This window comes from Anoplolepis gracilipes, chromosome 4, assembly GCF_047496725.1.
Source record: "Anoplolepis gracilipes chromosome 4, ASM4749672v1, whole genome shotgun sequence".
NCBI classification, from domain to species: domain Eukaryota; kingdom Metazoa; phylum Arthropoda; class Insecta; order Hymenoptera; family Formicidae; genus Anoplolepis; species Anoplolepis gracilipes.
Window position 1 is genome coordinate 11732952 of NC_132973.1, and position 17912 is coordinate 11750863.

Genomic DNA, 17912 nt, shown 5'->3' on the forward strand with positions numbered 1-17912 from the left:
TAATTATTTGTTAAAAAATAAAAACAACAAAAAAGAATTTTTTTTAAATTATCGAATGTGTTAAAAAATAATCAGTAGACACATAATTGTATCAGTTAAAATTGAAATTCTCTTTCTTTACCTTGTTCTTTCTATCTTACCAATTATTTTGTTAAATATTAAACAATCTAAAATTTTTTTCTCCATATAATACTCTCGATTACCTTACAGTCTTACCTGTCTTACGATAATCTTTAATGTACACCGTGATGGTTTCGCTTTAATGCGTTCCATCTGTATTCTGCCGTCACGGACTTGTTCGCCTTTACAACATAACTCGATCGATGACTACACAAGGACGTAAATGATAGCTCAGATATAGGTGTAGTTACGTGTAACATTGAGAGTATGTTGAATGTATTGATATACATTGAGTACATAATTTTCTTTTATTCTTTGAAAAATGGTACATTTTTCAGAAAAAAAATATGAAAATACCATTCTAAACAGATAGAATATTTGCAATCAAATTCTCAATTGCTAATTTTCAAAAAATAATAATAATGAGACATTTTTAAATATTACTGTTCTAACCGCTATGTAGAAACTGCACTAAGCTGTCACGACAAATAGCAAGCGGTAAAGATATCAAACGGAAAGGATGTATCAAGGTATCATTACGTGCACGAGAATCAAGGTATCATTACGCGCGCTCCCGACTGCTCCGTTTTAAGAATCCATTCATTGTCTGATGCTTTTTGCGTTACCGGATCGGTGCGGTACGGTACTTCCGTTTCTCACGAAATATCGCAATGTTCTGTAACCACTTTGGCGAACAGTCTGACTTTGTAATGCAGTTCGCAAACTTGAAACTTACATTTAAACTGCGACTAATAACAAACCGACTGCGAAGTTATTCTACATTAAACATGATTTTATATTCTGTACAATTCCGATTGTGTTAAAGTTGTTTAACTATGAATGCAAAATTTTATATAAAAATAAGAAAGAGAAGAATAAAACAAAGCTCCATTTATTCATAAATTATAAAGGCAAAAATATCCATTAATAGAGAGAAAGGATTTCAGAATAAACTTTAGAAAAAGTTGATTTAAGCATATAATATTTTTGAAATTAAAATATTTTTTTTTTATTATATAATTCTATCATTTATTTCTTTTCAATTTTTTCATAATGTATTAAAATATACGACAAAAAAAATTAATAATTTTGTTTGTTCAATTAAAGTGAATATTCTGCATTTTGCGTATATTCAAAAATTGTAAATTATAATGTTATAATCATGTTTTAGTCAGAATAATTATTATACATAATTAGAAACAATTGTTATGTTCGGTTGAAGTGTAATAGCGATTGTCTCTTACTCAATTTGCGTAGATGCCAATTATAAATTGTTTCGTAGATAAGTATAGTATCCATAGAGAAACATCGGTGAACGGAGATAAGTAAATTGCCGCGTATAAATTATTAACGTACGAGTTTGTGCCACTGTCTGCGAATCGATGGCAATAGTTGATAAATTGCTATTGACAATGTATTAGTAACTTATGGACCGTCTATAGTGAATAGATAACAATTTTCTTCATTAATAATCTTAGGTAAAGGCAATATAGTTGCATATATTCTTATATATAAGAACGATTGAATGTGTGCAGATACATATAAATATTAGAGTTTACCGTTCTTTCGAACCCTCAGATATCCGACTAAAATTCTTTTAAAATATTTACGAATTTATTCTTTAATAATTTCTTTACCTTTGTTTCTGAATTAAATTAAAAACGATTTTAGAATAATCTGTGAAAATAATGCAGGCAAAAAATCCTTTCTCGCAAGTATTAAAATAAAAATTTACAAATTATTTTTTTTAAATGTTATTTGAAAGATTTTTAAAAAACTTTTTTCAATAGCACAAAATTGTAACCGCAAAGTGAGTAATTTTGCATAATAATATAAAATAATACGATTTGCATAATGCGATATAATTGATTAATAGAATAAGAATATTACGGAAATACTAAAGGAATTAAAGTTTCAGTGATTTAGTGTTCGAGGAACTTATACATCCTTTATAGCCAGAGCTTAAAGATATAATTCCTCGATTTGAGAAGAGGTCGTTTTCTATAGCGGGAATTCTATACTATCGTTATCGATTTATTTCAAAGACTCGCCGGCATTCCCGCGTTATATGTTTCTCAGGACGAAGACTCCCCAATCATGTTCTGATGAATACGTAACGTTCGTCGTAAATATCTGGCCGCGAACAGCTCCGGTTACGAGCGACGAAGCTTTTTCCTCTCTCAGCGGTCGCTTCCAATTTCCATCCGTAATCCCCCGGTAACGTTTCAAGCACAGCGAGGCATCGCATGGCGTCTCTTCAATTATCCCCGCGAAGAGTAAACAGCGGTTATCGTAAACCCTGGACCATGAGTCGCAAAGTGCCGGGTTAGGACGTACAAATGCGCAAAGCATGTATATATACGGGTGCGATATTCGCGAATGTTTTATGATACGTTTAGACTTGACGTTTATTTTATGACCTCACCCTGCACGTTATTGTGTCTCTCTCTTTCTTTCGTCCCACACGAAGTAATAAGTCTCGATATGTAAAAAGGTGATGCGCAACGAAAGTTAAGAACCCTTTTAGTAGGCAAAACAGCGTGAAATAAACGCCCGCGTCTGTTAACAACAACGATAAACATTGCCAGCTATTTCATCTTATATTTGATGTACATGTTATTACCCGGTCGAATGTTATCACCCTGGCAATAAGCAAATGAATTATATTAATTAATAATAATGTCTCCGCACTGTACAATATTATATTAATTTATTCTTCTTTAACATTCAATAATTATATAATAATTATGTTATAAAACGTTTAAATGTCTGAGATTCAGGAAACTGCGGAAATTAAAATATACATGGAACTATTATTTTCTAATTATTCGAAAGATATTTATTTAAGAATGTCAGAGAGAAAGAGAGAGCTGGAATTATATCTTGAAAAAAATTGAAAATTATAAAAAATTTAGTCCTGTATTATATTAATTTCCATAAATTAAAAAAATGATATTGTTATAGAATTTTTTGTTTACGCATATTACAACAATTTTTATTAAAAAGTATTGCAAAGGAAAATTATTTACACCTACATATAAAAACTGTACGTTGGAATTTTTAAATATAATGTAAGAATAATAAACATGCGCATATAAATATGACGATATGCAAGAAAATTGAAATTTGTTCCTTTCATCTGCATATATCACGATAAAGCTATCCGATCAATTTATCCCGCAGAGTAAAAAGGCCTCTCTCGTAACAACGAACATGGATAAGCGCTTAAAAAAACAACTCGTTTGCCGGATCGCGAACCGAGAGAAAAAAAATGTCGTGCCTCACGTAACGAATAAACTTGCCTAACGGTATTCATTATACACTACAGAGTCGCAAGTCCTCGAATCCGTTATGAAATCGATCGTCTGTAGAGTTTTTCGCTCATTAAAAGTTTCGTTACTTGTTGCGATTTCAATGCAACTACATTTGCATAGGGGTTTCAGTTCTCGCAGTAATTATTCAAAGATTTAACAAGGCGTTAAAAAGTGAAATATTGATTCGTCGGATCTACCAAGCGATTCAACAGTCATACAGATTTCTTTTTTAAATTTAAAGAATATGTAGACTCGATTAATGAATTTATTATAGTTATAAATCTCTTCGTCTTAAATAACTCTTGTCTTTTATCAGTTTTATTTTTGCGTATTTTATCATTGTCATCTGAAATAATAGCGAGAGATTCGATAATGCATGCTTTATTTTATAAACTATATCCCAAATATTAATGTACATAATACATCTTTTAATATAAAGTTTAAACATTAGCGAAATAATAATATAAGATTTTCGATAAAACTTTTTACATAACTATTAAAATGCCATAGTCTTCTTAACATCATACTTTAGATGCATAGTTAAAATTTATTTTTTGTCGCGCTCTGAACGGAATTGGTATTATAAAAAAAAAAAATTAAAAAAATATATCTAGAAAATACCAATATCCTCTTAAATTCTAATATAGAATATTTATGTATATAGAGTGATAAAAGAATATATATTATAGACTCAAGAACCGGCCTAACAAGAGTATCGATTAACATCACGGCGTTAATTCTAGAAGCAGCTCTCGTGACTTCTATGCGGACAATTTATAATGTGGCGCACAACTTAGGCAACGATGTAAGAACGAAGGGTCGTCATTAGGATATAATTTGCGGAGGTAAAATTTGAAGTTGTCGGCTGAGCGGCAGCAGACAGACACACTTGAAGATAAATTTATCGTCAAATTACTGCTCGTTAATAATCGTGACCGATAGAAGTAGCAAATTTGCAGATAGGTATAATTTCACGGCGCAATTATTATTTAACGAGCTGTTTCAATGCTAAATTTTCCGCGCCTCGGACTCTCGTGTATATTTAACTCGCCCGTATTTAACCATCGGACGAACCGATTCTGCGCACACTAGATCGGCAGATTTATTATACGCGATGTAATTAGTTTTTAGAGATTCGAAATACAAGCCCTGCTTATATTTCATACCTAGAATATTAATGATTCAATACACGGCGCGCGGCGACGTTGTTATTTTGATTTTCTCAGTGATAAGACTGACGTTTAATATGGAAAGCTTGTCATGTTGGAAATTTTAATTAAGCTTACAACGGAAGCCCTCCGATTTTAATACCTTTTGAATACGTTGTAGTCTAGGTCAAAATAGGAGACAGGTATTTTTTTATATGTGCTTTTTCGACCGTTAAGAGGGTAAAACATCCTCTTGAGAATAAATCGATTTTTATATTTCTAAGCAAATAAACATCGAAATAGTAAGAGATGTAAAAAAAGTTTCGAATAAATTAAGTTTTATGGTTTTTAACTTTAAAACTGCATAATCAGATTTTTTAAATTAAAGGGGGGAGGAGAGATTTCGAAAAATATAACATTTTCAAAAAAATTTGATTATAAAGTTTTAAAGTACATTAAAAACCATAAAACTTTTATTGGAAACTTTTTTTTATATCTCTTACCGTTCCGACGGTATTTGCTTAGAAATATAAAAACCGATTTTTTTCAAGAAGGTGTTTCAGCCCCTTAACGGTCGAAAAAGCACGTATAAAAAAATACGTGTCTTCTACTTTGACCTAGACTAGAACATATTCAAAGTGCATTAAAATCGGAGGGGGTCACTTCCATACCTTTCCTTGTTAGAGAGCTCTAAAATAAATAAATGTAAAAATCTTCAAGTACTGTAAAAAAATGTTTCTAAAAGATGAATCTGTTTGATTGTAAATTCGATTCTAAAAAGAGAAGAGAGAAATTTTTCTCTTTGTTATATATATATATATATATATATATATATATATATAAAATAAATAAATGTAAAAATCTTTAAGTACTTTAAAAAACGTTTCTAAAAGATGAAACTGTTTGATTCTAAAAAGAGAAGAAAGAAATTTTTCTCTTTATTATATATATATATATATATATATATTATACAATATATATAAAGTTTTTTTAATAATTATTAATATTAATGAAAGTATTATTGTAAAAACTGTTATTATTTTTAAATAAATAGAAATCCTTGGATAAGAAAAATCTTCTTTTAAAAGAATGCCGATATTAAGTTGATATCGAAATCGATATCGCTATCCAAGTGACTTGAGTACCGATATTCAAGCTCCATAACGATCATATTTAATTACTAAAGATAATTAATTATCAAAGGTTACCAAGATTCCATATACCGATAAATTTTTAATTAATACTGAATGCTATGGGTGACGTATCTGTGACATTCGTGCATGTGCTGAAGCTCGAAGCATCTTTATCTCCTCTTATATAAGCGATATTTTTCATTTACTTTCAATGGAATAATATTTTTAGATATTCTACAATACGAACACAAACATGCAATGACAGTATTTTTTATTAATTCTTTATAAATAAAAAATGTCCACATTTATATAAAATACTTCACATATCTACACTTTTATCAAATACTTTACTAAAATATAAGCAAAAAAGATAGATTTATAAGTAAAAAAACAAAAACTTTTTGTGCGTTTTCCTAAGTATATTTTATCATAAAAAATCAATAACCAATGAAAGTTATAATTAACTATTAAAAGAGTTTTATAAATATATATAAAATATTATTTATAAATTTATGCGTAGCAAATAATACTTTTATCTAAATTTTTTGTTTTTTTTTTTTAATTTTCTTCACTTTGAACTTGTTAGACAAGATATATTTAGTAATAAACGTGTGAATTTTTGGAAAATTACTTGAGGGCGATGCTTCTCCTGGGAAATCTTTGGACGTTCTAACAGACGAGCAACACCTGGCGACAGGTGCTAAGGGAATATATATCCGTATTATCTTGAGTATTAACTGTCCGAAAAATGTCTTGATCTCATGTCTCGCGAATACTTTTAAAAATCTTATATATCAGTCATTCAGAAAATAATATTGAAATAATTGTTCTTAATTCTTAAGTATAAATTTATCTATTATATCAGCATATAGGTAAATTATTTACAATATATAAATTTTTTTTTAAATAAAGTAAAAAGATAACTTTTTGAATATATAAATATTTAATATTTTAATATAAGTATATTTTCAGTTTTTTTAAGTATATAATAATTACATTTACAATGTTTTCTCGATGCTTAACTTTTATATATTGACATATACAAAGTAATTCTTAGTGGCCATTACTTATCTGACACCTTGATTAATATCTAGGAGGAGATGAAGGATATTAAAAGAATATTATACATAATTGATATGGCAGTCATGTTACCACACAAGTGTAAGCCACGTTATATTTTATGATATTGTATATACTAAAAATAATTTAAGGTTTTGATAACAAGAAAAATCAAGTATTGATCGAAAGATATAGTCCGTATATAATTTTAATATATTAGAATATATTATCACATATATCAAGCTTAATTCTTCTACATTCACAATTCATTTCACGATGTAACTTTACTACAGATTAGAATGTGTTGGAAGTTATTGCATAAAGATGATAATTTGTGATTTAATTAAGAGACGCGCGATAACTCTTTGCATCATGTAGTAAATAAAGTCACGTGCGCGCGTGATATATAGTTAAACTATTTTCCCTTACAATTAGTTAAAACAATTTTTATTTAATTTTTAGTTTTTATGACAATTTTCAATCGACATTCGTGTATCGATCTTGTGACTCTCGTTTTTTTTCTAACAATCTCGATCTTGTAACACATGGTTAACTCACAAACATGCGTAAAACCTACGGCCTACGGCATTGAACGTCCGTTGGGTTTTGAACTTCCGCCACAATTTCCGGCTATTTCTCTCACGCTTCACGGTTTCCCTTTTGACCTTCTTATGGAAGGCCTTCTCATCCTGTTCGACGAAATAATTTCCGTTTCTTTCAATTGTTGCATATCATGCCTGCCTGAACTCTAATTTTTAGATATATTTTCTGCAGCAAAAACTACAATACTATTTTCTGTGAAAAAAAGGAGAAAGCTAAACTAAAAGTTTCGGATTTTTTCTTTTCATGTAATTTTCTTTTTGCATTATGATATTTATCGCTACAAAATTCGTTTTTTCGCTTTCTAATATCTTATGAATATCTTATTATTGAAATGAACTTTACATACATGTATGTATATCTAGTTTGTTATCAGCAAAAATGATAAAGTTCCTTACAATTTTAATATAAATATTATACATTATACAGATGTACATATTATTACTACTATTATTGTTTGATTTTTTATAGATATTTTAGTCCGTTTCTGAGTGATCGTTAATATGCTATGTCTTTCTTTAATTCCGCTCTAAGACATTTTTATTACTATCTTCCTTCGGATTTCTGGCTTCCTTCCAACATCTTTTTTGTTTCCTTCTAGCTCTAGTCCTTCTCTTTCCTTCATTTGTATCTTGCAATCGAACCGATTACTTTAACGGTTCTTGACATCATATATTTTAACGGTATATATTTCAATGAGCAGATATTCTCAGTAATTAAAGATTTTTATTAAAAATATATCAATAATATTACATGTTATGTGCAAAATCATTAATTGCTACCTTAAATTTTTTTTTACTAATTGCTCTATTCGCAAAGTTCGCGATGTTAATTGCGTATATCTTCTTTTCATTTTTTTCAGTCGTTAAAAATAAAAAAAATTATTAATAATCCTCTTCTTCATCTTCGGAAGTAAGTAATAAAACGTGTGTTTTTAGTCTCTTATTTGTTCTATGAAACTACTCTTGGTTAATAGACTTATTAATAACACGTTTCTTGTTCAACTGTAATATTGTCGTCGTCAATCTTAGTTTTCTCCTCAACGGTTACTGTTCTTTTAATGCTTTACTTCTTCGATCATTTCTTTTTATTTTTGTTCTTCCAAAAATAATTTCTATCTAAATAACACATTGTATTTTTTCATCTTTAATATTAAATATTATTCTTTTCATTTTAACTTGCTCTTCGTAACTATTTCTTAAATCCTATAATTATTAATAAATCTTTATTTCTCGACAAACTTTCAAAAAATTATTTTTATTTCCATAATTAACATTTATTCACCATTACCTCCTCTTTCGTTTCATACTTCCATGGCCTTCAATTTTTTATTTTCCTCATGTATCTCTTATCATTAGATATTATATTTCTGAATATCTCAACAATTAAAATTTCTCTCTTGTTTCAAGTCTTTATAATTTTCTTTAATCTTTTTATGTCTTCGTTAGCACATTATCATTAATATTTCCAGTGTCTTGAGTTTCCTTCGTCAATTCGGCAAGGATTTGTCGTTCCTCGGTCGTGAGAAGTGCTCTATTCACAAAGCTGGCGATATTAGTCGCGTGTATCGTCAACAATCGTTTTCTTTCATCTTTTGCGCGTTCTGCCTCAGCTAATTCCAACCTCCGTTGCTCTTTAGCGATTTCCTCAATTTTAGCAATCTCCTTTTCGCGAATTCTGCGGCGGTGCGCAATCAAATTCTCCAGGTCCTTCCGGTACTGTATTTTCATCCTCTTTTGCGCCTCCGCCGTGAACCTTGCCATCTTCTCGTCTTCCATAATCTTCCTCATGACTTGTTCGGCCCATACTCTATCCTCCTCCACGAAACGTTGCTTACATTGCTCCGTAAAGACTATCTGTTCCCGTAAACTAGCTGCCAGTTCTTGCTGCATCTTTTTCCTGCGCATCGCCTCCTCCCTCTCTTTAATTATGAGCTCGCACCTAATCTCCTCAGCCACGAGATCAATCAAACGTTCCTCCTTCTCTCGTTTTCGAGCCTGAGCGTCGAGCATTATTCTCGTTGTTTCAAACAGGACACGTTCGCGCCTCTCTAGCTGCTCCTGTCTGAGTCTGCTCACCTCCTTCGATCTCTCTTCGATCTCGTTCAAATATTTTAGATCCTCCTGCCGTTTCTTCTCTTCCGCCTCGCGCTCCTCTTGACGATGAATCTTTTTCATTTCTTCGAGAATCAGTCTCTCTTGTCTCGTCTTTTCCACAAGTTCACATTTCTTCTCCAGTGCCCTTGAGAATTCCTGTTCCTCCTGTACTCGATCCACTTCTTCCAGATACTTCCTGTACTCGCGAGCTTCCTCCACGAGGACTCTTTTCTCTTCCTCTTTCCGCGTCAGCTGTTCGTCCAGCTGCTGTCTGTACTCCTCGCATTTCCGCAGTATCTCTGATTGGTGCTGGAGATCCTCTTCCAATACTTTCTGTTGTTGTTCGCGAGCCAATTTGACGCTCTCGCGTTCTCGTACGAGCTCGATGTATCTGCGAGTCTGTCTCTCCTCGACTTGAGCCTGCAGTCCCTTCACCATGTAGGCACGCCGCAATTCCGCCGCCAACTCCGCAACCGCGTCGTATGACTCGCGATTGCGGCAACCATGACACAACCTCGCAACGTACAAAGCACTTTCGTTATTTACGGGTTCCATAATCGTTATATGTATATATTTCTTCTCTTATGAAGGATATTGAGATGTCCGGAGAATGCGTGCATTTGATAAAGACCGTGGAATTAGATGTCAGCAAGTTGGTTAGGTGAGATGTGCTTTAACGTGCTGGAATCTGGTCATAATCTTCTGGTTTTGCCTGTAAGGGTTACGCTAGTTCATAGTCTTATAAAGAGTAAATATATTTACATGCGGAAGCAATAAAATATTTATAAAACTCTTTGAAAATTTTACTCTTTATAATTTATCGAGTAAAAATATATATATTTTATATTTAAACAAATATAATTGATATATTCGATATAGACTGATTTTGTTGCAATTTTATGTGTTTTTTCTTACTAATCAATTTATTATCCTTTTTATTACGTTAAGTATTAAGTTATATTTATTACGTTAGTATTTATATATTCATTATATTATATAGTTAAATATTTATACATATATTTTAATTTTAAAAATTGGAATACATAAAAGAGTAATTGACAAAAAAAGCACATGCATTAAACATTACATTATTTTTCGAGTTTTATGTTTGTTAAAAATTATGTTTTATTGTACGTATTTTGTTGAATGTTCTATTCATTTTTCACATGAAAAGATTCAACGGCTAATTAATTCATTTATGCATCGTTCGATTCGACATTGCGTAATTCGCTGGAAAACATGTCGCAACAAGAAAAAAGCATTTAAAACGAAAAGTTTTCTTCACGATATGCATATTATGCTACAAATCACATTTACATCTTTACATCTGACGCGCATTAATATTAGATTGAAATTAATCGCATTAATATCAGATTAACAATATGGTAAGATAGTCTTCATATTGATTGCCTCTTTTTCTTTTTCCTTCTTCCTATTTTTTTCTTTGCAGGACTTTGCGCGATGGGAATTTTCGCACGGTGAATTAGGTTAATCTAAATTTAACGAGAGAAGTAAACTATTTTCTTGTAATGGTTCTATTGTTAGTAACGAAAACGAAAACTATCATTTAAATCTCAGCTTTAATACGCGGAGAATGCCTTGAATCTATTTAAGATCATGTTTCATTAATCAAGCGTTTATGATAAATAACCACGTGTTTTTTTATTTATTCTTCAATATGTACGATATAAGGTGATAAAATTCAACGTATAATAAATAGTATTAATTAAGTATCACGCGAGTAAATATAAGACGCATATAAATAAATAAAATTGCTTAATTACAAAGTATGTAATCAATGCTTCTATTAACGATCAAGAAATAAGAAAGTGACAGTGAGACAAATGTATTCAATCATGATATGCTATTACGTTGTACATTTAATACTATTAGTACATCTCTAATATAATGCACACATAATTAACACAACACACGCAAATCAATATGTAAATAATTTATATATGTAAAATGTTATACATATTACGAAACGATGAAAGAAAAATCTAGTATTTTCTTTTATAACAGAACATATTTTGTATGTGAAACATGTTACATGTAAAGAATTTGGAACGTGACGAAATGATTCACAGATCATCGTTCGAATTTCCTCGAAAAATACTAGATTGAATCAGCACTTTGTCCCAGTGACTTTGACATATGCGTCCCACAATTACGAACCTCTTGTTGTGCTAAAAGCAGCTGCCGATTTAAGTATGGAACCATAATTTATTAGAGTACCCATATTTTAAGTACATTATTAAAATAGTAGCAAAATTTCTTAATAATACCTATTAAATTCTGATAAATCAGTATAATTCAGAAATATTTTTATATTTTCTTATTTTTAATAATTTTAATAATTATAAACAGTACGTAGAGAGAGAAAGCAAGAAAATGTAATACATAAAGTTTTATTGAAAATATGTATTGAAATTATATTTCGCATAAATCAATTAATTTAATTTGTAATTAAATTTACAATTAACTATTAAAAATAACTTGTTAAAATTACAAAACATATAAAAATGATTGTAACCTTGAAAACATATATCTACAAATCTACAAAAACATATTTTTACAATAAGAAAATTATTTTGCAAATTGGTTTAGAAAATACTTTTTTTAACTCGAGAGAGAAAATATAATAATTTTTAAAATAAAGAAGAAACATTAAGAAAAACAAGATACTTTATACAGTATAATTACAAGTGCGTAATATTTAAAAAGCCTCTTTGATACGAAAAAATAGAATGCCGAACTCGAAGAATAATATTCTTAGGCGATTCAACGTCCATTTATTTGCTTTAATAACGCGAATCTTTTGTGTAACGAACCGTTTATTTTATATGTGAGCAACGATTATAATGGCTACCGACCGTTAAAATGTATGTAAACATTATTATTAGGGGTATCGTGTTTGATGAATAAGTCTCGTAGCATTATGTTATATACATATGTGTACATATACCTAAAAAATTTTATGGAATAAATGTTATATAAGACAACAGTCCTTTCAACTTTTTAAATTTAGTGCGATAATCATTTTCAAAACATTAAAAAAAATTATTGATACATGTGTTTCTTCGCATCAAAGAAATCTTTGACAAATATTATGAGAATTTTTATAAAAAAAAGAAAGAGAGAGAAAGAAAACGAATTTATTCTATAACATATCAGAACTTGAAATAATGGACAAATTTCAATAATTTATAATTCTTTAAACTTTATTATTTCTTTTTATTTAATATTGCATCTGTTTCATAAGTCTATTTCGTCTGATATATTTCTTGGACAATTAAAAAAACAATATAATTAAATTAATAAAATAACTAAATAAATATGGATAACATATCGTGTAGAATTTCCATTACACGGTTATATTGAAAGAGAAATCTTTCTCAATTAATCAATGTTTACTCCGAGTCTCTGCGCTTTCAATGAGCCGAGTAAACAGCGATTGACCCCGAACGTACGAGGACGCGTGCGCTGTCGTGGAATTAGTAACCAAAACAAGATAGACATACCTTCTCTGCGCAGGTCAGGGTATATACCGAACTCGAATACGAATTGCAGCCACGTGCACCGTCCACACTATGTATGCAACACTGAGGGGAAAAAATGAGAGAGAATAAGAAATTACACTCGAAAAACAAAAGAACTTTCCGCTCGGCAATTCACGCCGGATCGACGATATATCGTGGTGGACGAACGCGCGACGAGCCCGCGTTTTTTTCGAGATTCGAATATTTTTTTTTTTTTTCAATTTTTTACGCCCAGTCTAAATCGCAGCTCGAAGCCGCACCACAGCTTAATACGAACGCCACGGCGGATTGAGACCGACTAACCGGCTTTCCGCGTCGGAGCACACGCGAACCGAAGCTCTCTTGCTATTTGCCGCCGCCGGCCCCTTTAAACCCCATCTCGCCGACACGACGGGGCCCTTGCGGGAACCGGCTGGGTAAGTTCCTACGGCCCTGAGAGCGAGGAGATGTGCCGATTAGTGGGAGATGCGAGATATATATGCGTGAGAGAGCGAGGAGATATTGACTATAAAATGTAAAAATGTATTCGACTTGATTTCATATAATCGCGGCGAGCTATGCGTGAGACATTATTAAATAATTGAATTCGGATATCCAGGATTGATTCGTCTATAATTGGTGAGATACACGTGGCATGTAGCCGGGATGATTAATTGTTCGTTCATTAGGCGTCCACAAGTATAGAAGGTTGTAACAAAATTGCAACGTCAGGATATATTATTAGGCTGTACGCAGACATATGTCATATGTACATATATATATATCTTTAGAATATGTATAAAATTTATTTGATATTTTATTTTCTTTCTTAAGATTTCTTAAAATTTCATTTACTAATACACCAAAACATCAGACAAATATGAAAAGGTGGATTTTTTAAAAATCTCTAAATTTACTTTCAAGATTTCTATTTTATTCTAAAAATAAATTACACAAAAAACTTAATACACAAAAAAATACACATTAATGTAATATTAATGCAATATATATATTAGGATGTACGCAGACATATGTCATATGTACATATATATCTTTAGAATATATATAAAATTTATTTGATATTTTATTTTCTTTCTTAAGATTTCTTAAAATTTCATTTACACATTAATGTAATATTAATGCAATATATATATTTTAATCAAATAACATTTTTAAAATAAAATAGAAATCTTGAAAGTAAATTTAGAGATTTTTAAAAAATCCACCTTTTCATATTTGTCTGATATTTTGGTGTATTAGTAAATGTCAAATCGTGTATTTATAATACAAGAAGCTTAATGATTTTATCAATAACTATTTATTTCATTAGTATTAAGTGTGTCACATAATTACTCGAAAGAAAGAATAAATCGTATTTAAAAAATAGTAACTTATAAAGAACACATTATACCAGGAATGCGTATTTATACTCTTATCTTAATTTACTCCGTTCGTGAAACGCGCCGAAAGGGATACAAGTATCAGGACATAAAGGCGATGGTCTCATTTTTATAGGTTTCGTTACGATAGCGGTTGCGACCGTTGTTTTCACGCTTTTACGAAAACCTGTTTCTGAATCGCAATTCGAAGGTGAGCAACGCATAATCGTACGAAAATTCTGACGGTATAAAATACTTGAGTAACGTAAAATGGTAATATTAGAAATAGTTTCAGCTGAAGGCATACGACTTAACAGTATTATTAAAATGATCTGCGACGGCGCAATTATTCTACTAGAAACTGGTCGCTTTAATAGAGTCGTAAAGACTTGATATGAGGATAGAGACACTAATCATCGTAATACGTAAGTGCCCTTATTGTCCGGTTACGCCTCCTGAGTGTTTATGCGCACGAGCATAAAAACTGCTTTAATCTCGAAAAAGATTATTAAAAAAGGATAGTTAAAACTTCACATAAATCTTTCTCTCCTCTTCTTCTCACGCAATCTAATATACTTTTTTGAAAAGAATATTCACACCAAATGTGACAAAGCGATGTAAAGAGAATTAATATTTTATATATTTTATATATTCAATATGTATATATAATCAATATATACATGTATAAATTTTTCATAAAATAATTACACTCACAATCCAACAAAAAAAATAAACATATATAAAAGATTCCACATAAAAAAGAATATAAGTAATAAATGCAATTTAAAAAAACATTGCATAGAGAAAGCTTCTTTTATCGAAAAAATATTTGCTGTTTACTTTTGTTTGAGTATAATTGTTTTATGACAAATATAAATGTCGAATATTACGCGTAAAAAGTAAAAATATAATTTTAAAACAATATCGGACATGATTGAAGTTCCGTTTGAAAAAGATGTTGTCTTTGACTCTTGACGCATGTTTTCTGTGACTGCCAGCTAAAACGTTAAATATGACTAAAGTGAGTCGTTACGCCAGCCATTTGAGGGGACTCGTGATTAAAGCATGGATACGTAAAATGCCCTCGAGGGGGATCAATTTGTGCTCTTCTCTCGTTCCGCGTGAGAGAGCAAGAAATAGAAGAGGTGGGCGAGGAAAACGAGGAAGCGCGAGGGATAACCCGGATGATGACGATGAGAAATATCTAAATTAACGTGAAGGAGAAGCGTGGCACATGTAAGATTAAGGCTGGCTCGTCCGACATGACCGTCTTGCCCGTATATGATACATCGCTGTTTTATACGAAATAAACGACCTGACAGGATGCATGGAAAGGACGTTCATGTACGCGATATTTTCGTAAATCTCGTTTTCGCAATAAGATAAAGATTTATAAAATGTCAAAAAATATATGATCGATACACGTGTGTTTGAGAAACTTTGAATTCAAATAACTTTACCACAGAAGTTATAAAATAAATGGCTAAAATATGTAAAAAAAGAAATAAAATAAAACTTTATCTTCAAACTTCAAACGCGTTTTTAACTTTACCAAGAAAATTATATTCATAAGATAAATCACGAAAATTCGATTTTTATTATATCCCACTGTATTGTAATTTAATTTCCTACATACATTTTACATTTTAAAATTAGAATTTTATTTTCAACAAAGAAGACAGTATGTATTTTCTGATAATAATTTTAATATTTTTACTATAAATTGTATTTAAATGGTTTCTTGATTGTAGTCGTGAAATTAAATTGTGGCTTCATATATTTTGTATAACTGATGTGGTACGAATGAAAATTGCAATTTAATCATCGACCGTAAGTTATAGAAAATTTCAGCCTTAACAAAATTAAAGTTGAATGGTTGAAGTACATTATTGAAAAGTGCTTCCAGCCTTGTCACGAAACATCCATATCTATATCATCTTCTTCATGTAAAATAAGATCCGAATAATTAATTAAAGCTTTCACATATATAAGATACTTTTTCTTCCTTTTATAATAAATTATATTACTTACAGAATATATGAATAATGTTATTACATTTGTTAGCATATAATTTTTTAATTAGGTAACATAATAAACACATTCTTCTTTTAAAAATGATTAATTAATAAGTCTCTCGATTTTCAATTTCTTAAATATATTATATATATTGAATATTTAGTCAAATAGCATAAATACAAAGTGTTTATCAATGAAAAAAGAAAGAAGTGAGATATATGATTTTTTTGGTTCTCTTTATCATTTATAAACTTTGTAATTATATTGCACAGTCAATCCTATTTTTCAGTACTGTTAAAAAAATAGTAATTTTCTTCATTTAATTAGTATCGTTCTCAATGACGTTTGTGACGTCGAGCACGATATATAAAGATTGACGGAGCTTGAACATATAACCAGGCCAATAACTGAAAGAGCTTTTTAAGCTGACCTAAAAGCTTTTTCTTTAAATTCTGTATATATATATATACATTGTTTGCTATTTTCCACAATTCTGTCTGGTTATTTAAAGTTGGGAGCTTTGAAAATACATTGCTATTGTCTAACATGGTTCTTGAAATTACATCAATGAGACGAGATATAATACATGATATGTAGAGAGAGAAGCCACTTGAATTAATAAGCTTCGTTTAAATTTCGACAATAGAGAAATTCTTATTTTAATTCTCAAGTTTAATATAAATTGTTATTTTTTTCTATAAAGGGAAGAAGTTGCTTGATTGACACTTAATGCTTGACACATAATTTTTTTTTAATTTATAAAAGAAATATATAAATATAGTATAAAAGAAATATTTATTTTTTTATAAAAAAAAGACTTTAAGGGACATTTACATGTATTAGCCTTTAAATTAATAAATTATAAAACAATGTTTATAGAAATAAAAATTTCCTTTAAACTTTATTATTGAATAGAGTATAATTTTTCAAAAATTAAAAATGTGTAGCATAAGTAGTGATTTCATTAGAATGAAATATATGATACATATTTCAACTATCCTAAAAGAGTATATGCTTATAACATTAACCAATTATATTTTAGAAAATAAAGTTATAATAAAATAAAGTTATGCTTATAATAAATCAAAAAATAGAAAAGCTAAATAAATCATTTATGTATATCTACATGTCATAAAAATAGCTATTTAACTTTCTATATTATTTTCGTTACTTTCTATATGAAAAGAATTCTAAATATGCTAAAATATGTGAATTGTTAAGTTTTATATTAATTTCTCTTAATTTGAGATAATAATTAAATTTACTTTTAGTTAAGAAAGATAGAAATAAATTACCTTGCAGCAAAAGACATCAAGAAGTTTCGATGAAATTCGTGTTCAAAATATACATAATAATTAATGGTAATAAAATGTCGCTATTTACAGACCAATTATAGAACATTATAGGAGTGGTGTAATGTAGTTGCTCTAATTATGATGAAGTCTACGAATAATTATTTTATTGCAACAAACATAATTATTTCAGTGCGCCATGTTTATATTTTGCATCTTAATAGCAAAAATAAA

The 17912-nt window shown here is 29.9% G+C and overlaps 3 protein-coding genes across 15 annotated transcripts in view; 1 reads left to right on the forward strand and 2 right to left on the reverse strand.

Annotated features, from left to right (window-relative positions):
• Positions 1-13351, reverse strand: part of Sprt (PDZ domain-containing protein sprite) — a 64335-nt gene extending 50984 nt beyond the window's left edge. The window contains exon 1 of one of the 2 annotated variants that reach the window (XM_072889890.1): positions 12995-13351. The gene's annotated coding sequence lies outside the window, so the exon portion shown is untranslated. The remainder of the gene's footprint in view (positions 1-12994) is intronic. The other variant, XM_072889891.1, reaches the window with a different exon arrangement.
• Positions 1-17912, forward strand: part of LOC140664636 (uncharacterized) — a 106549-nt gene that overhangs the window by 14895 nt on the left and 73742 nt on the right. The window lies entirely within an intron of this gene.
• Positions 8808-17912, reverse strand: part of LOC140664524 (uncharacterized) — a 94368-nt gene continuing 85263 nt past the window's right edge. Inside the window, exon 4 of the mRNA XM_072889696.1 lies at positions 8808-10182. Within this exon, the coding sequence (XP_072745797.1) occupies positions 8808-10025 (1218 nt within the window). The 5' untranslated portion in view covers positions 10026-10182. The remainder of the gene's footprint in view (positions 10183-17912) is intronic.